We start from the raw sequence: 20,841 nt of genomic DNA on the forward strand, positions 1-20,841 counted from the left end.
TACAATAAAAGAAAATATAAGAAATGGTAAAAACTATTTAAATCGTATTTAAAGGAAAAACAAAATAAAAAAAGAAAAAATATAAAAATTTTAGTATAATTATTTAGTTTAAAGTGAAAAAATATAAAAATTTAATTAATTTACGATAAAATAGAAGAAAGGAAATAGTGAAAATCATGTAAATCACGTGCAAAGAGAAAATAAAATAAAATAAGAAAAAATATTTAATTAATGCACAAAAAAGATAATAGAAGAAATAATGAAAACCATATAAATCATTAATAAAGATAAAACAAACTAAAAAAGAGGTGAATGGTTTGTTAAATAAGTTGGCTCTTAATTTATATTGAAGGTTTATGGATAACATCAAATATTGTAGATATCATCTGTTTTGTTTTTATATAATATTTTTATTATTATTATTTATTTTGTATGCATTTTTATTTTTATTTTATTCTTTTATTTTACTCCATTTTATTGTTAGTTAAATTTAATTAAAAATCTTGTGAATTTTAATGAATAGACTTAATGTTTGAGCTTGTTAATGAAAACAAGTCCAAATGATTAAAGTGGAAGTAGAATAGGTGAAACTAAATAAACAGGATTAAAATCAATAATCAAAAATCAAAGTAATTTAAACAAATAAGACATTCTGAAAAATAAAATAAAAATGAAAAAAAAGAAAGAATAGAAAAAAGCAAAAGTAAAAGCTAGATGGGCATGATGACAAAGCCATCCCAAACACAGAAGGTGCGTTTTACATCCTGCCCAACCCGTTTTTACCATGTTAGATGTGAAAAATTACATTCGATAAAAGCTAGTGCTTGCCCTCTAGTTTGAGGATGGTATGCAGTTGCAACCTTATGTTTAACTCCATATTTTGCAAAGAGTGCATCGACATATTTGTTGCAAAAGTAACTCCCCTCATCACTAATAATTGCCCTTGGAGTGCCAAATCGAGTGAAAATATTCCTCTTGATGAACTTCATTACCACCTTCGAATCATTGTGAGGAAATGTTGCTGCTTCCACCCACTCGAAGACATAATCCACAGTAAGTAAGATATATCTATTGTTGAATGAACATATAAATGGCCCCATGAAATCAATACCCCACACGTCAAAAATTTCTACTTCCAACATGTTGTTGAGGGGCATTTCTTGTCGCCTGGAGATATTACCCACTCTTTGGCATCTGTCACACTGCAAAACAAACCTGATTGGAGGACTTTAGCAACAGTTCTTGTTCTTCTAAAATGTCCTCCATAATCCGAAGAATGGCAATGATGAAGCACGCTTTGAACTTCTTCTTCTGGAACACATTTTCTCATAATTTGATAATTACACTGCTTGAACAAGAAAGGCTCATCCCACACATAAGATTTAACATCATGCAAAAATTTCTTTTTCTGGCGAAAATTTAAATTTGGGGAACAATGTTGCTTATCAGATAATTCACAAAGTTAACACACCAAGGGATCGAGTTCTTACTCACTTGAAGGATTTGTTCATCCGAGAAAGTTTTCTTGATGACGATTTCCTCCTTACCTTGTTATTCAAGCTCCAATCTTGCGAGTTGGTTTGCTTCTTGATTTTCAGTTCCCTTTTTATCACAGATCTCTAAATCAAACTCTTGTTGTAGCAGGATCCATCTAATCAACCTTGGTTTGGCATCTATTTTGGCAATCAAATACTTAATTGCAGAATGATCAGTGTACACAATAACCTTAGTGCCAACAAAGTAAGAACAAAACTTATCAAATGCGAATACTACAGCTAACAATTCTTTTTTAATGGTGGTGTAGTGCATTTGAGTCTCAGTCAATGTTTTGCTTGCATAATAAATAAAATGAAAAATTTTGGATTTCTTTTGGCCTAGTACTACTCCTACAGCGTAGTCACTAGTATCACACATCAACTCAAAAGGAAGATTCTAGTCTAGAGCTACAATGATAAGAGCAGACACCAATTTCTTTTCCAATTCTAAAAATGCAGCCTTACATGCATCATCAAATTTAAATGGGACATCTTTCTTTAGCAAATTGCACAAAAGTTTGAGATTTTTGAAAAATCTTTAATGAACCTCCTATAGAAACCAACATGACCCAAAAAACTTTTAATACCTTTCACTGAAATTGGTGGTGGAAGCTGCTCGATTGTCTCAATTTTGGCTTTGTCAACCTTCAGGCCCTTGCTCGAAACCTTATGCCCTAACATAATGCCTTCTTCCACCATGAAATGACATTTCTCCCAATTTAGCACTAAGTTGGTCTCTTCACACCGTTGAAGGACCTTAGCTAGGTTCAAAAGACAGTCATCAAAGTTACTGCCAAATACAGAAAAGTCATCCATAAACACTTCAAGACATCTTTCAAACAAATCAGAAAAATAAACATTATGCGTCTTTGAAAAGTTGCTGGAGCATTACACAAACCAAAAGGCATTCTCCTAAAGGCAAAAGTACCATAATGACAAGTAAAAGTTGTCTTCTCTTGGTCATTAGGAGTAATAGCAATCTGGTTATAACCTGAGTAACCATCTAAAAAGTAATAAAATTCCTTACCAGCCAAACGGTCCAACATTTGATCAATAAAGGGAAGTGGGAAGTGATCTTTTCTTATTGCTCGGTTGAGCTTTCTGTAATCCATACATACCCTCCATCTGGTTACTATCCTCGTGGGGATCAGTTCATTGTTCCAATTTGGGATCAAGTCATCCCACCTTTTTTCAGGACACATTGAATTTGGCTCACCCATAAGCTGTCTGAGATGGGGTAGATGATTCCAGCATCCAACAATTTGCTGATTTCCTTATTTACCACCTCATTCATAATGGGATTAAGTCTTCTTTGATGCTCAATGGAAGTATGGTGATCTTCCTCTAAAAGGATTTTATGCATGCAAATGGAAGGGCTAATCCCTTTAATGTCTGCAATAGTCCATCCTATAGCCTTTTTGTGCTCCTTTAATACCTTTAAAAGTTTCTCTTCCTGCAAGTTAGTAAGTGCAGAGGAAACAATAACTGGAAAAGTGGTTGAATTACCAAGAAATGCATACCTCAAATGTGAAGGTAGTGGCTTAAGGTTCAGCATGAGAGGCTCCTCAATGGATGGTTTTATTAATGATGATGTAGCAGAAAAATCTAAAGCTTCAAACGGTGTCCTCAATACTCGAGAAGATGCATCCAATAATTTCACACATTTAACAAAATCATCATCGTCTCTCTCAAAACTAGCTACTATAGATGCCTTTAAAGGGTCTTGGGGGTAACTTTCCTCAAATACCTCATGGGTGATATTGTTAACAACACTTACAGTAAAGCATTCATCATGGTCATTGGGAAACTTTAGAGTTCGAAGAATATTAAATGTTACCTCTTGGTTTTGAACTCTCAATGTAAGATCCCCTTTTTCTACATCAATAAAAGCTATTGCGGTGCGTAAGAAGGGTCTCTCAAGTATGATTGGTACTTCTCGATCCTCCTCCATGTCCAAAATAATGAAATCCACTAGGAAAATGAACTTATCCACCTTGACTAACACATCCTCCATAATCCCTCGTGGATAAGTGAGAGCGATCAGCTAGCTGTAGTGTCACTGTGGTTGGCTTTACTTCCCCCAATCCTAACTTTTGATAGATTGACAAAGGCATTAAATTTATACTGGCCCCCAAGTCACTTAAAGCCTTAGCAAAGAACAATGCCCCAATAATGCAAGGTATAGTGAAACTTCCCGAATCCTTGAGCTTCAGTGGCAGCTTGTTATGAATTATGGCGCTACACTCATCGGTTAATGCCACAGTTTCATACTCGTCAAGTCTTTTTTTCTTTGTCAAGATATCCTTCAAAAACTTGACATATGAGGGCATTTGCTCTAATGCTTCAGCAAACAGTATATTTATGTGCAGCTTTTTGAACAGTTCGAAGAATTTTTGAAATTGAGCATCTGACTTTTGCTTTTGGAGACACTGAGGAAATAGAGATGGTGGGTTTGTGGTTTGAGTATCTTTGACTTGCTCTTGCTGGTCAGAACTTTCAACTGTTATTTCATTCTCAATTGACTTCTTTTGAGGCTTTTCTTGCTTAGCACTGCTGCCAACCAATACTTTTCCACTCCTAAGAATGATGGCCTTCACATGCTCTTTTCCTTTTCTTCTTGGATTTGGCTTTGTGTTGCTAGGCAATGTTCCCTAAGGCCTAGCATTGATAGCATTGGCTAACTGCCCCATTTGAGTCTTCTAGATTTTTCAATGAGGCTGCTTGACTGTGAATAAGAGCATCTGTCTTTGCCATGTACTGCATGAGTAAATCCTCCATGGAAGGCTTCTTTTCTTGCACTGGGGGTCTAGGTTGCTGTGGAAAACTCGGAGGAAAATGTGGACGTGGAGCTAATGAAGATCCTTGCTGGCTGCTTTAAGAGAAATTCGGGTGATTTCTCCACCCAAGGTTGTAAGTATTTGCATACGGGTTATTCTGCTGTGAAAAATTTTGCTGCTTGTTACCAACAAAGTGCACTGATTCTGCACTCATTAGATAATGATCGGTAGGATGCTCGTCCCCATAATATTCACAAGAAATAAATGGACTTTGTACTGAATGGACTCCACAAGCATCAATTTTCTTCGTGAGAGCAGTTACTTAGGCTGTCAATGCATTAATAACATCTAGCTCGTGAACCCTAGCTACCCTTCTTGGCAAGGCCCTCTCGGAATGCCATTGATAGTTGTTAGAGGCCATCTCCTCTAAGAGGTCATACGCATCATTAATCGACTTTGCCATGAGAACACATCCAGCTGCTGCATCGATGGTAGTCTGAATCGGGTTTAGCAGCCCATTGTAGAAGGTTTGCACTTGCAGTCATTTAGGGAGGCCATGGTGTGGACATCTCCAAAGCAAATCTTTATACATCTCCCAAGCTTCATATATAGACTTGGAATCTAATTGCGTGAAAGAGATGATGTAATTTCTCATCTTCGTAGTCTTTGTTGGAGGAAAGAATTTGGCTAAGAACTTCTGCGCCAAGTCATCCCACGTAGTGATGGATCCGGTGGGAAGGGAGTTCAGCCACACTTTCCCCTTATCCCGCAATGAAAAAGGAAACAATCACAATCGTATCGCATCATCGGTGACCCCGTTATGCTTGATAGTGTCACAAATCTCCAAAAAAATTAGCGATATGCGCGTTGGGGTCATCGTTGGGCAGGCCTCCAAACTGAACAGAGGTTTGTATCATTTGGATGATGGCCGGCTTAATCTCAAAATTATTAGCTTGAATGGCCGACCTCTGAATACTTGAGTGAAAACCTTGCACCAACGGGACTGTATAGTCTCTCAAAGATCTATTATTCGCTATTTCGTGCTGCTGCACATTTTGTTCCCTCTGATTTGCAGCCATGTTTTCAACTTGCTCACCGTCTTGGGGATCTTTTCTAAGTAGTCTTTGAAACGTTTTCCCTTTTTTCGGATCACGCAAAACCCATTCTAAGCTTCGTACTCTTCTCATATAATAAGGGTTCTACGTACCTAAAAACACAAAAACTAAAACTTGAATTAAGACTAGCTTGCTTAGTATTAATATTAGCATAAAAATAGAAAACAATTCCCCAACAACAGTGCCAAAAACTTGTTGCTTGTAAAAATAATTCTCTTGCTTATGCAATATGGGATATGCTCAATTTGAATGCAACATACAAGCAAAGATTATGTGTAAGTGGACACGATCCCAACAAGTAGTAAAGTGATAAGTTGAAGTGTCAATCCTCAAGGAGTTGATCTAAAAATTGTGCTAACTAGTAAACTTAAAACAAGCTAATTTTATCCAAGTAACAAATTTTGAACTATGATAAAAAATGTAATCTAATTAACTAAGTCTAATCTAAGTGGTGCATATGATAAATTGAAGTGAAATCAATGGTCTAATATTCTAGGATTATGGTATCCTCTAATATTTCATTTGGAATTAGGTTTGATTAGTTACTTAATCTCAATGAAAGTTGAAGTTAGTCTAAAAACTTAAGGTATGTGTAATTCTCGGTCGAGATATTACACATTCACTTAATCTAATTGAATCACTATATGTCTATAGGAGACAACTAAATTAAGCTCTTTAATCCAAAATTTTTCCAACTGACTATGTGTAGCAATTAAATGTAATCCTACCCTAATTGCACATCAAAGCACTAAAATTCCTTTTTAAGTGTTTTAAACACACATTACTCAAATCTAGGTCTAATTTAGACTAACTTTTTCAAGTGTCATCCAAATACTTAAGCACATTTAATTGGTGATCAATCAATTAAATAGACAATAAATTCAAACTTGAGTAAACATCAATATTTCCAATGAGACTAAGCAACCAACCAAAACAATATCCAAACTACATAATAGAGTCAACCATAATCTTAGATTAATGATTTTAGCTCAACATTTCAAAAAGGAGAGTACACAATATAGCAAACAAAAGCATTGTTTTATAAAATGAGATAGAGAGAGAAAGCTTCAAATCTAGAGAGAGAGAGAGAGAGAGAGAGAGAGAGGAGGAAGAGTCATGCCAGTTNGAGAGAGAGAGAGAGGAAGATGTTTTGTTGCAGCTTTACAAGCTCTAGCTTTTGATTCTTCTCTCTTTCCCGTTTTGCTTCTGCCTCTTCTTGCCTAAAGTGTCTCCCCGAATCTCCTCTTTTTCTGTGCAAAGATTCCTATTTATACTCCCCTCTTCATTCAGCCTTGACCTAGAATCTTGAGCCAAGTATATTCCTTTTTTTGACGTGTTCTCGTTGCAGCGAGCTAGAAGCTGACTTGGCATTACAAAAAAAAAAACCTTCATTTTCGTTGCAACGAGATTGGATTCTTGCTATAGCGAAAATCCTGCTGCCTTAATGCTTTGTTTCTCGCTGTAGAGAAAAACTCTTTGCCTGAACGTTCTTGGAGCTGCAACTTTGAGCTTTCTGCTTCCATGTTCTCCTCCTTCAAGCTGCCTAATGCAGAGTTGTTTTGGTCTTCACTTTCAGCCAACATTCCTTCAATCATCAAAAAGGTTAAATGATCAGAAGTTGCACTGAGGGGATTTTTGATAAAAAAAATGAAGCTAAAATTGTCTAAATGACACTAGACACCCTAAAAGTTACTTCTACTAAAAAGCACGAAAATTTGCTAAGAACTACGCAGAAAACTAAAAGAATAAGATGAATTTATGCTCCAAAAAGTACCCTATAATAACTATATATAATAGAGTTATCAACCATCTACATAATTGCAATTCAGAATGTCATTGATCACCGTATGTAATCATAAACTTCACATTTGATATGTCATTAAAATTTAACAAAACATAAGTGTCACAATTAATCAATTTATCAAAAAAAAGAGAGTAATCATAAGCTTCAATCAATTTGTAACGCAATGCCTAGTAAACTAGTCACACAATGCCTAATAAACTAGTCACTAAATGTTCAACAAACTAGTCACACAATGCCATCAAATTAGTCCCGCAATCCCTACAACTCAGTCACGTAATCTTTACAACCTAGTATTACAATGTCTAAAAATCAATCATGCAACCTCTACAATCCAGTCACGCAATCCTTACAACCCAATATTACAATGCCTAAAAATCAGTCACGTATCCCCTAGAACCTAGTCATGCAATGTCTAAAAACTAGTCATGTAATGCCTACAACCTAGTCATGCAACTCCTAAATACCAGTCTCACAATGCCTAAATACTAATCTCGTAATGCCTACAAACTAGTAACACAATGCCTAAATACCAATCTCGCAATGCTTGCAAACATTACCACCAATGCTTAAAAACCTTTATTTCTCCTATGCCTAGAAACCAGTGACTCAATGCTTAAAAACTAGTAACATAATGCATAATAACTAATTGATTTACCTGCTCGCAACAGTTACGTTTAAGTTGCCAAAGTCATACATATCTCTAATTTATAGACATATCTAATCAATTTTACTCACTCGACTTTGGGATTCTATCCTATGAATATAAACTAATAAACTCAACAACGAAAAACACATATCTTGATGTCATCTCTGCTCTTTGGGATGGTAAGAGAAAGCTAGATAGCCAAATAAATAGTAATTTTAAATTTTTTTTTAAAATGGTAGGATAGAGAAAACTGAGACAATTTACTTTATCTGAAATTGTTTACAGGGCATTGTTGTCAAGTTATGCAAAAAATTGGTTAAAAATAGTTAAAATTATTATGAGGGCTATTTTTTAATTAGGCTTATGAGGAGAGTTATTTCTTATAATTTTCTTTTCATAATTTAGAACTACTCCTTATTTCAATATCTATGATCAAATCAATTATTAGATAAACAGTTTCAAGAATAAGATATCCTAACTTTCAAATCAAAATCCTATTCAAAGTTATTTCAGGATATCAATTTTATTATTTAAAATTTATCCATATCTATTTATAATTATCCAAAATGACATTAATGTGGATGTCAAATCTATCCATTTTCATCCCTACTATACTTATAATGAGCTTACTAAGTCAAAATATAAAATGGATCACAAATCTAGACTTTAAATGCTCAATATAGTGTTATAGACCAATGGTGGCCTGTAACATGTAGAGCAAAGAATTTACTATAAATTTTTATTTCTTTCTTGTTACATTTATTTATAAGATTCATAATTTATGATTTACTTAGGTATCCACACCCCAAATCGATTAGTGTATATAAATAGTTTAGAGGATTGGGTATCTTAACTCTCAAATCAAAATCTTATCCAAAATTATATCGAATATTATATTATTTAAAATCAATCCATCCATTTTTATCCCTATTTACAATCAGCTTTTTAAGTCAAAAGATATGATGGATCACGAATCTAGACTTTAAAAGCCCAATATGGTGCTAAACTCCAACTATAACCCATTACATGTAGATCAAAAGATTTAATACAAATTATTATAACGAAAACTAAATCTAACATTTTAATAGATTACATGTACTAAAAAAATTCCTTTTACATTGACTAGCATTAGCATAGCCAACATAAATTCGGGGAAATTTCCCCTATTGGCAATTCCATGCAGCCTTTTGCTGACCGGAAGTCGCAAGTCAGTTTCTCCATTTTCTTAAAACACCTGAGGCAAGCCCCAACATTCCAACCATATGTCCACTTACCAGATCCCATTCACACGCTCGACTCCTTAAACTAAATGGATCAAGACAAATCATGGTGTTTATTAATTCCTAATTTAAGTTTAATGATATCTTCATGTATATCGCTTTTGATTTATGCTCTAGTAAGAGTAATATTTCTTTTTTGATTAGACGGCGCCGTGCAAGGTCACATGTAATTGTGTTTCACATGTTTCATTAGAGAACAAAAATTTAAAAAGAGTACGGATGTTTGATTATAAAGTGGATTACTTAAGATTGTCTAATATAAACACGATTAATTAAAGAAAAGTTTGGCATGCCAATGGATAATACCATTGATCAATTTCCTTGTTGACTATTCAGATGCATGCATATACATATGCATGGTAATAGGAACAAAAACAAGTTAGTATCAAATTTGTAAACCCCAAGAAATATATTATATGATCAACCATTTTTAAAAAAAATCATTAATGCTTTAATTATGTGTTTATTGGATTAATTAGCTCAAATCAAATATGTTATCACGATTAAATCAATGTATATAATTTCACAAGGTAAATCATAACTACGAATTATTTCCTTTTGATTATTGAATTTGAACTGTTGATATTTTTATTTATTCTTCCTATTTCAAATCAAATCAGCTTAATTGGGAAGAAACATATATATTCAATACATCACTTCCAGCTCAGCTTAATTTATTCAAAGACGGGAGTGGTGACGACAGAGGGACTAGTAGTTATTATCACATGAAGTTAATTTTTAATTTGAATAAATTATTTTTATAATTTTTTAAATTAAATAAAAAATTATATCTTAATTTGAATTAAATAATAAGTTAAATTCTTAAAATAAAAATATATATTACAATTTTAAATCGAACATTTAATTTAAAATCAATTGACAATAAATAAAAAATCTTTATAATATTTAAGTTCTGGAGATACCATTAATTTAATTAATGTGAAAATTTCCTTTATCAATACCTCAATACTCTTTCTCCCCTATAAAATAACGGATTTATCACAAAAAATAAATCTTAAAAAATTCACAAAAAACCAATAAATGAGAGCAGGATGCTGTATTCAATTTTTAAATCAGACATCTAACTTAAAACTAATTAATAATAAAAGAAGAAATTCTTGTTATATATAAATTCTTAAAATATTTTTAATTTAATTAATGTGAAATTTTTTAAAAATATTCAAATAATAAGACATTAGTATATAATATATAGTAACTGTAGTAGGAGAATGATAACGAGAACAAAATAATTGTAGGGTGGAAGTCGTCTAAAGATCCAGTCCACCGACCCTTGAGATTCGGTTTAATAGAAATTCCTCAGGCAAGTAAGGTGGTTAGTCGCCTGGCATGGCGTGGCCTTTTTTCTTCCTTTTGTTTTGATTTAGTCCTGGCGCCGCAGTCACCGTTGGAGGTGTCGCGCATGCGCATTAGAGCTGCCCCAGCTCAGTGTCGCTATTGTTTAGAGCAGCCCAGCAATTTTGCCTCCGGATAAACCCCACTCGCCCTTCAAAATACAGTGCCACCCACGCTCCTACTGATTTGATTACCACTATGGTATTAACCAACAAGTTGAGAAAATTGTTTTGCTTTTGGTCTTAACCATATGTTTATCTTGCAGAATTCTTATAAGAAATGATCGAAATCAATTAATCTATGTCTGTTAGTTCTGTCAGCTATTTTTTTATTTAAATACAGTACTTTCAAGATATAATAATTTTTCTTATTGATTTAATTGTAAATCTTAAGTATTAAAAACCAATCGAAATAATAAATAGATCATTTCTCGTAACCAATTATTATCCAAAAAAATAAGATAAAACTAATTAAATTTAATAAAATTTGATCTTATTTCAATTTCAATCGATTAATATTTACATCGAAAGATTTGTATATTTATTAAATTTATAATTAAATAATATTAAAATATTTAAAAAATTTACAAGCAAAACATGTGGTACACGCTCTTGGAGGCTAAAGTGGGAAGCATAGAAGATAAGCATATCCACCCATCTGGTCCCCAACATTGTCCACGTTAGAAAAAGGTTCCATGCAACTATGCTTAATCTTAGTCCATTAATTAACCCTATCTGTCACACCAAATCTTTCACATGCACGAGGCCATGGATCCTGCATCAGATCAGACAATCTTAGGTTATCTTCCTAGGACCCCTTAATCCTTCTTTTTCACTTTGGTTTTCACACTTGAACCCTGTACTGTACTCTTCTCGGCAACTTTAGCAAATGTTCCAAGCTGCGATTGCCTGATCAAAAGCAAACCGCGCCGTTCGATCGAGAGAAATCACACTCATTGCAAAAACTTTTCTTTAGTTTATTTTTTTCCCATGCAATCATGGTTCCCGAAACCCTGTTTGATGGGGTGCATCATTGCCTTCCATGTGGCCTAGAAAAGCTTAGGATCAATGATAAGACTCCCCCTTGTCCCTTCCTCCTGAGCTAGGCCCAAGGATTGAAACCCAGATTGACTGCACGCTTAACGAGATTTCCATTGTTTGACCACAATCATCAATTCGTAATGAAGAGGACCACACCAGAATCTGATGATCATCATCGTCCAAAACTGGGTTTGGGTTCCTTTTCTCTCCCATGGAACTTTGCTGGATTCTTATATGGCTAAAGGCCCTCCCCCCTCCTGGTTTTTCAATTTAAAATTTGAAGGTTTCCTGTGTTTCATCTTTGAGCCTAGACAAAGATACGATCAACAATGTTTTTGTCTTTTCTGATAAGCGGTGTACGTGTAACAATGTTGCTTACTAATCCGATCAAAAGATTGTAAATTTCCAAAAGGAAAAGGATAGGAAAAAAAAATAAAGAGAGAAAGACCCAAGATTTTTTTATAAGAGAGTGATGAATTCATGGCTTTTCCTGAGCTTTAGGCTGCTGATCTACAAAAGGAAAAAAAAAAATAGGCTTGCTAAAGAACTGATTCAAGATTTGGGTATGGCGGCATCGTGAAGCTGAAGCTAGATTGTTTCTTTCACCTTTCTTTGTTGATATATAGTTACTTTGATAAAGAGGAATAATTTTGAAGCAAAGTTGCTGATTTGAAACTAAGTTTACACTTAGCTTGACAGTGTGATTGGGTGGGTGGAAAATCTTGTAAGAAAATCGATTCTCATTTTCCTTTAAAGTTTGAATTACCAACTTTTAATTGAATTCAATATTTCAATATCAACTTATACTCTAGTTTAGTTTGGCATTGCGATTGGGTGCAAATGTCAACTTGAAACGAAAATTTTGAAATAGTTAATATTTCGTTTACACATTGAATTAAAAATTTTAAATTTAAATCTTAACGTGTGTAATATTGAAAAATCGACCATAACAACCATACATGCAAATTGTAAATTTGAAAAGTATTTGTGTTGAACATAAAATAGACAGATGAACACCAAAGCTGCTCTTATGGGTCTTCACTTCCAAAGGGCTTTTGACAATATGTTAAATTTTTTCTTCCAAAAAAAGCAATTAGCATGTTTGATCCAAGTCTAATGCTATGAATTCACATTGATTTTGTCACCATCTGGCAACAAAGATACCCCATATACACACAAAAATCTTACAGGTCCACTATCACTATTTTATGCACAGGATGACAACTGTTGGCCAGCATTCTCTAGTGGCTGAAAATGATTCCATCAAAGTCTTAGTATTACATCAAAAAGTAGCCCAAATCTTCATTCACATTACTCAAGAAAATAAGTTGCATTGCTTCCTCTTGTTCTTTTTTCTTTATTCATCTTTTTTTTTTTTTCATTTTGAGAAGTTTCAACACAGCCATGATGGATTGAGCTACTTAATGAATTGCAAATGATTAGTTTCTGTGCCTTACAAAAACCTTGATTTCCCTTTTGGGGATAAGGCAGTGGAGGGGAGAAGAGAAAAAAGGATCATTGAGCTATCATTTGGAGATGATTGTTTCCCTGAACCAAAGAAGAAGAAAAGAATGGAGCCTAAAGGAAAATTAATGATGGGATTAATTTTACTGTGTGGACCATGCTGGAACTGATCATCCTCTTACCCTTTACCGTGAAGGAACTGTCAAGGGTATAAATGTACGGTGAAAACGTGGGCATGTAAGTGCACTTTATTCACCTGACAGTCTGTACTTTTGGGCCCTCCTCTCTTGGTTCAAGTGTGATCCTGAAGCTAGTTTCTGAAACTGGTTGTCCCAAGCATCTCGTTTTCTAGTAGTAGCTAGCCATCGAGTGTTTTGTTGAAATATGTCTGGTTTTTGAATCCAAGAAAACCCAAAGCCGCCTAGCTGGAGGAATTTTGATTTGAAAACTGGGTATCTTGATAAAAGTATTCATTCCCTCTGTCTATCTTTTTGTGGGTTTGGTTTATTTTTATTTTTATATCACAGACAGGGAAAGATAGGCTAGATTGCAAAGGAATGTAGTTGGTGACACTGAAAACAAGCAATTTCCCACAGGTAAACAAATCCATGCATTCTGAAAAATGTGTGTTTAAGCAAATCCAAACCAGTGGATAAAGCCATGCACCTGGCCTGATGAGCCATTCATTAATCCTTAGAGAGTCAACGAAGGATTCATTGAATCGAGTGATTCATTAATCTTGATGGTGAGAAGCCTTTGCTGATGCTATCTAGACTGTAACTCTCTCTTGGGATAAAATGGGTTAAAGCAAGCTATTTATCCAGGGAAATAAAGAACGTAAAGAGACAAGTGACCAGCATAGGAGGCCATGGAGGAGGGAGGCACGTGACGAGGTGGGGAGAGGAGAATCGATCCTTTGCTTGTAGGAGGAGGGCGAGTGGGGCCCTCACTCGTTTTCGGGCCCGCAAGTGGAGTGCACTTTCGGTATGCCCTCCCTCCCTTCTTTATCGAAAAACCCAACAAAAAATTGTTATTCTCTTTCCTTCACTGGGGTGAGTCACGTCAAACACGAGTCTGCGTTTTCATTGTGACGACTACGCCGATATTTCTGACGTAAATGTCTAACCAAACCCATATCTCGCGGCTCAGGTTGTCCCAACAGGACGACCAAGGTGACATCACAGCCCTTGATCAAGCTAGCCTAGTGTTAGTCAAGATGGTGATAAGTGGGCCCTTTGTCCTCGGATTGGACAGCATCGTGGTGGCCCATCAAATATATTGTTTTTGGCTCACCGACGACTAGGAGGAAATGAATTGGACCGTAGCTACACAGTATCAGCTCTCTACTTATGTACTCTACTCCCTTCATGCCTTTTTCTTCCTTCTTATTCACAGCCAACTCCTTAGCTGACACAAACCATTTCAATCCCTGGATTTCTCTCTCTCACTTATTCTCCTCCTCATCCCTCTTCTTCTGTACCCTTGTGCCCCTCTCTCAAGTGTTAGTGAAGAGAGAAAGGGTGCTGAGCAGAGAGCAATTGTTTTCTTTTGAATATTTGGCATTCTGTCTTTGTTGGGTCGGTTTTGTTTCAATGGGTCTTACTTCTCTGCAAGTTTGCATGGATTCTTCTGACTGGCTTCAGGTATGCCTGTTACATGCCATTTCAAAGCTATAAGTCTTGTATATACATCTTTCTTTTCTTCATCATCGGCCAAGCTAGATGGTTGTCTTGGTGTACTTGGTTATGACCTTAGGGTGTCATAAACTCCAATGAATAATGAAACAATGTCAATTAGAAGGGATCTTCTCTGTGTTTGAACTTTGAAAGGGCATGAAAGAAAACGCACTGATTCCTCATTTGCTTTTGAAGTCTAAACTACACTGAATGCGTGGATTATGTTAGTACTACTAACATCTTGCTACCAGATATGTCAACTGTTTTTACTAGATTTGGAAGCTTAAACTGCGGAATTCCCTTCTCGGGTTTCGTTTAGCAATTATTGTTCTATATGTTAGTACAGTAGGATTTTTTTTATTGCATTCAGACAATGTAGTTGGATATGTGGAAAGGATAAAGGAATATTGAGTCATTTCATTATCTGCGGCCTGAAAAGGACAAAGAATGTCTAGTCCTAACATTGCTCATTACTGTTTTAAATTGACAATTCTGACACATTTTCCACTACTTCCTTGTTTTCCATGTTTAGGGCACGATTCACGAGGAGTCTGGAATGGATTCTTCATCCCCATCTGGTGATATGCTCGCATGTTCGAGGCCCTTGATAGAAAGGAGGCTGAGGCCCCCGCATGACCAAGCTCTCAAGTGCCCCAGGTGTGACTCCACGCACACCAAGTTTTGCTACTACAACAATTACAGCCTCTCCCAGCCCAGGTACTTTTGCAAGACTTGTAGGAGGTACTGGACCAAGGGAGGGACGCTAAGGAACATTCCTGTTGGTGGAGGCTGTAGAAAGAACAAGAAAGTTGCTTCTAAGAAATCAAATGATCAATCAGCAAACAGCAACAACCCTGGATCATCTTCTCATAATCCCACTGATCTTCACCTTTCATTTCCTGAAATGAACCTTTCTCACCTTAATAACATGCTTGGTACTCATGGTGCTAATAATAACTTCATGGAGAGCAAGTACAATTCTCTGCTTGAAAATCCAAGGCCGATTGATTTCATGGAGAGCAAGCTAGAAGCCATTGTTGGGAGCTCTAGGAACTATGATTTTATGGGGAATGGTGAGTTGGGTATGGTTGGGGGACTCGGCGATATGGGCCATGGGTTGGCACCAAATCTTCATGGCCTCTGCTCTCCATACGGGATGTCCCTTGATGGCAACGGTGGCACTTTCCTGGACACCTGCCAGAGGATAATGCTTCCTTATGATGCAAATGCAGATCAACATGCAGTCGATGTGAAGCCAAACACCAAACTCTTGTCCCTTGACTGGCAAGATCAAGGATGTTCTGACGCTGGGAAAGACACTTATGGATACTTGAACAACTTGGGATCATGGTCTGGAATGATGAATAACTATGGACCCTCCACGACAAATCCATTGGTCTGAAGCAATCTGTAATCAACTGCTTAGAAATCCTGGAGGCAGCACGTTGTTTAAAATGACTGTGGATCATCATCTGCATTAATTAGTCTAGATTGTCCAGCTCCAAGTAAATGTATCTGGTTTTTTTGTGAGGGTGGCCTTCGATTTTTATTGACTTAACAAGAAGGAAACAGTGTGCTTGTGAATGAGAAACTCTGAAGGCAGTTCCCAAAAATGGCCACCTTAGTGCATTAATGTTTGTTTTACTTTATTTTTTGCTTTCTTTCTGCTCAGGTGTCTTGAGTGAAAGAAATTCTAAGCTCTAGGATTTTGTTGTTATACCGATGAAGATATAGAGTGCTCTTTTCCAGTTCTTGCTGTCACTTTTTGTATCTTAATGTCTGCATTGTCTGATAATGGTTGAGGCCTGGGGAGTTCTCTGAAAATGAAAGGCATGAGGGGAAACTGGAAACCATGAAATTGGAAACCGCCCTGCCTGCTGTTTGCATGTGACCCTAGGTGGCTCCCTGCTCATTGCTAGGACTAGGAGCATGGCAACTAAGCCAAGTGCTCTCTCTCCTGTCCTTTGGAGGGAGACTCTTTTCCACAACCAAAAAAAAAAAAAGAAAAAGAAAAGATGAATATGGGATTTTCATTTCTTAAATCCTGCTTTTGTCAAGAAAAAAGATAGCCATTTACTGGAGAAATCGACCTAAGAAAAAGCTATCTGCAAGTGTAACTCATCTTTTCCATTTTCTTTCTTGTAACTAAAATTTACAATTAATAGACAAATAACCTACTAATTGAGAGGACAATGGGCAGTACTTAAACGGTTATTTCGTAGTATTTGGTCCATTTAAATCAAAACGGCTTCAATTAGTAATTTTAAAATATCTGTTATTCGAATATGATTTTATATAATGAATATTTTAACAAGTATTTTAATTTTCATATTATTTTTTAGGATATATATTATTTGTACTTGACAAATTATTTATTTTAATTTATAAATTAGCTAAATATAAAATTTATTTTGAATTAATTAATTTAATTTTGATTAATAAATTACATAAAAATGATTAAAATTTTACTTTTTTATTATTTAATTCGGGTTGGGTTAAGTTTTAGTTTTAACTAAATAAACAGATTCAGATTTTAATAGAATTTTCATAAGATATTATTGATCGAGTTTAAATAAGGTATAAATATTAGATTTTATATGACTGTATGAGCCTAATAGTCCTTTAAAAATGGGAATTTATGGACTTGGGTTTTAATAACAAACAACAAAAAAAGCCTTATTAACAGGAAATGTTTGTTGTCGTTTTATTTTGAACCGGCAGCGTTTTGGGCCAAGCATTTCTTCTTTGCATAATTTCCATTGGCCCAAACAAAGTCCAAAGTCACAGGCCGAAATTTCGAAAGGAGCTCGGCCTGTTCTCGCCTCCTTTCCCTCACTTTGCTCCACCTTTCCATCTGCCTCTCGCCGCTGCGCCGATTCAAAGGCACGGTCCTTTTCATTTCCTCTCAAGTAAGTGAACTACTTCTTTTGTCTCGTTTCATATTGGGTTCTAGGATTTGTCTTTATTTTTCAAAACGGGGATTGATTCGGGAAGATATATGTTGTTTTTCTTCTTCTTTTGCTGGAATCATAGTGTTTTTCTAGTACATATCTGGTTTTGGGTTTGTCCCAAAAACACTTTTACTTTGATTGGTGGAAAGTAGAAATTCTTACGTTTCTTTTGAGTGATTTATCTCCTATGGATTTAATCGTAAGCCAAATCTCGTTCTCGTTTTCTCGTTCTCATTGAAAATTCCTTTCGATAATCTCAATCTTATTTAATGAAACTAAAAGCAACCCAGTTTTAGTAAGTTTGGTAAAATTTGATTGATCAGGATTCGTTGTTCAAACTCAAGCTTACCTTGAAAGGAGTAAGAGCTACTTGAACTTAAGAACTCCGTTTTGTTATTATCAGTAACTTAAAATTAAGTTAAAGCTTATTTTATGTAATTTTGTTGTTGTTGTTTATGTGCTTTTTGGAGCTCAGTTAGGCTCGCCACTTGCTCGAGCCAAGTGTTCTAATACTTGAGCTTGGCTTGCTTGATTATTGAGCTCGACTTGGTTGTGAACTAATTGAAGTTGAATATTTTGCGAGTTGAGCCCAAGTAATTTGTGAATAGGCTTGACTTATTTATTCCCTAAGCCATTGATAGAGCTCCAATATTGCTTACTCTATAATTCCATCAACTAAACGTAACATGCTATGTAAATATATATAGTATGATTTCAGTGCATTGGAATGACTATATTTGTTGGGGAATGGGCATGATTAATTAGTCCTTGCCACGACTAACATCTGTTGTGTGGATAGCCAGATATTAGCATTGCGTTTTTAGATGTGAGCAGGGATTCTTTTCCTCTGCAAAAATAGTGTTAATTGTCCTTTCACATGCAGGTGAGATCTTATGAGGCGGTGTTGAACAGTTGGCAACTTCTAGTTACTTGGTTGAAGCAGATAAGTTCTTTCTGTCCATATTTTCCATGAGTCATTGTTTTATCTGATGCAAATCATGAAGCTATTTGGACTTGTAAAAGTGATTCATGTCCGTCCCTCTGTTCGTGAAGTAACTGGACCTTTGCAGTCTCGTACCTTCCAGCATGATTTTGTTCCAAGAGATCCCAATGCTAAGCCTAAAAGGTTCAAATATCCACAATTCTATGATCCATATGGCCCAAGACCTCTGCCCTCTGATAAGATTGTTCAACTGGCAGAGCGCATTGCTTCCCTACTACCTGAAGAACGCAGACAAATTGGTCCTACTCTGTCCGAGAGGCTAAGGCACCCAAAATTGCAGCCGATTGAGACTGAAGGGATGGACTTGGGTTCACAAGGTGGAGGAGCTGCAGAAGCTACAAAGGTTGAGGAGAAGAAAGAGAAAACAGCATTTGATGTTAAGTTGGAGAAGTTTGATGCTGCTGCAAAAATCAAAGTTATTAAAGAAGTGAGAGCTTTTACTAATTTGGGTTTGAAAGAGGCCAAGGACCTTGTTGAAAAGGTACCTGTTTTGCTCAAACAAGGCATCACCAAGGAGGAAGCAAATGACATAATTGAGAAGATAAAGTCAGCTGGAGGAGTTGCTGTCATGGAGTGAGCTTTTTGTTATTTTTCTCACTGCTTTTTATTGTTCTGTTTTAATGAGTCAGCCATATTGGGGAAACGATGGAAACATGCTACCATATAAGTTTTGTTGTATGGGAAGGCTATTATTAATCAGATTCAGAGATGCAAAGCAATAATCAGGTTTGAAATTTTGATTTTGTTTCAATAGCCTCAGTTTTCAATGTGTAGACAGTTAGATACTGTTGAAATGTAATTTACAGAATTTCTTTCTAGGATGAAAATTTTGGAAGAAGAAGAGCAGGCAACATATATCTTCAGTCTTACTTATCTTAAGTGGCTATGTTGGATTTAATATGCTTTTCTTCATTTTCAGACATCAATTCATTTGCTCGTCTTAATGTCCATTGTGCTATTTCTATTTCTTTCTCCATCTTTTTCGATGCTGGTTGAGCAAACCTGTGAAAGTTATATTTGGAAAGTGTGAATCAACAATCAACACCCTTGATTGCCGTTGAACTGGTGTATGACAAACAATTGCATATCCCTGTGGGAAAATAGTTATGGCTAATGGGCATCCGCATATGGATCCGTCTAGATCTGATAATTCGTATTAACGTGTCGTAAATGTTTCAGGTACGATTAGACAAGAAATATGTTAAGATTAAACATGAATACGATACGTTTAATATTTGTGTCTTAAATTTAAAACACGTACACGTATACGTTTAATACACGTATAACACGACACGACACGATTAACACGTTTATTAAACGTGTCAATAAACGACACGACATGATTAATAATACGTTTAACACTATTAACACGATTAAATAAAAATATTTACAATTAAATATAATTTTATTATTTAAATTTAAAATTTAAAATTATAATAAAACAAAAATAATAATAATATCAAATAATCACCAAAAGTTAAAATTTAGGGTTGAACATGTATAATTACATTATATCTTTTATAAAATAAAAAAATTTATTAAAATAATTATTTAAAATTATTTATATAAAGTTAAAATAGTTTTTAATTATTAAGTTTTAATAGGTTAGTAAATGTGTCACGTATACACGTTTAAATACGATAATATGATTAAACACGATAACACAATTAAGTAAACATATTTAAACGTATTTATCGTGTTTTCGTGTCTTAAGGTGTCAAACACAATTAGATACGAAACACGTTAATACTAAACTCAAAACTTATTTAACCCGTATCTTCTCGTGTCGTGTTCAAAATTACCAGATCTAAATCCGCCCTTGGGAATCTCAAGTTGAATGCGGAGAGTTTGCTCATTCTCTACAAAACCATACTAACTTATAGGAAAGCCTCAGTTCCTAGTGTTATCCTGCAGTGATCAAATGGTAAATGCAGTGGCCTATTTCCAATCACTTCTGCCCGTCACATAGGTGGCCATAGGACCAGAATTTTTAAAAGAAAATTTGCCAAAACATACAGGGGCGTTCCGAGAATCGAACTCGGGACCTCTCGCACCCAAAGCGAGAATCATACCACTAGACCAAACGCCCTCATAAGCTTGTTGGCACAATGCACATACCTAGTCGTATAAACTGTACTTGAACAGGATTTTCGCCGAAGCTGCTACCACCCTTGAACAGGATTTTTGGTAAAACTGT

The 20,841-nt window shown here is 35.4% G+C and overlaps 2 protein-coding genes and 1 non-coding gene across 3 annotated transcripts; 2 read left to right on the forward strand and 1 right to left on the reverse strand.

The window, feature by feature from the left end:
* Window positions 14,383-16,443, forward strand: LOC18603915 (dof zinc finger protein DOF5.6). The gene is made up of 2 exons (XM_018116842.1): window positions 14,383-14,657; window positions 15,223-16,443. Exons 1-2 carry the CDS (start codon window positions 14,607-14,609, stop codon window positions 16,090-16,092), a joined length of 921 nt encoding a protein of 306 aa, XP_017972331.1. The 5' UTR covers window positions 14,383-14,606; the 3' UTR covers window positions 16,093-16,443.
* On the forward strand, window positions 17,470-19,594 carry LOC18603916 (50S ribosomal protein L7/L12). Its single transcript, XM_007036171.2, has 2 exons — window positions 17,470-17,599; window positions 18,525-19,594. Exon 2 carries the CDS (start codon window positions 18,631-18,633, stop codon window positions 19,219-19,221), a length of 591 nt encoding a protein of 196 aa, XP_007036233.2. The 5' UTR covers window positions 17,470-17,599; window positions 18,525-18,630; the 3' UTR covers window positions 19,222-19,594.
* TRNAP-UGG lies at window positions 20,662-20,733 on the reverse strand. The gene has a single exon. It is a non-coding gene; the product is annotated as a tRNA-Pro (tRNA).

The sequence above is a fragment of the Theobroma cacao genome, chromosome 3, assembly GCF_000208745.1.
Source record: "Theobroma cacao cultivar B97-61/B2 chromosome 3, Criollo_cocoa_genome_V2, whole genome shotgun sequence".
In the NCBI taxonomy this organism is placed as follows: Eukaryota; Viridiplantae; Streptophyta; class Magnoliopsida; order Malvales; family Malvaceae; genus Theobroma; species Theobroma cacao.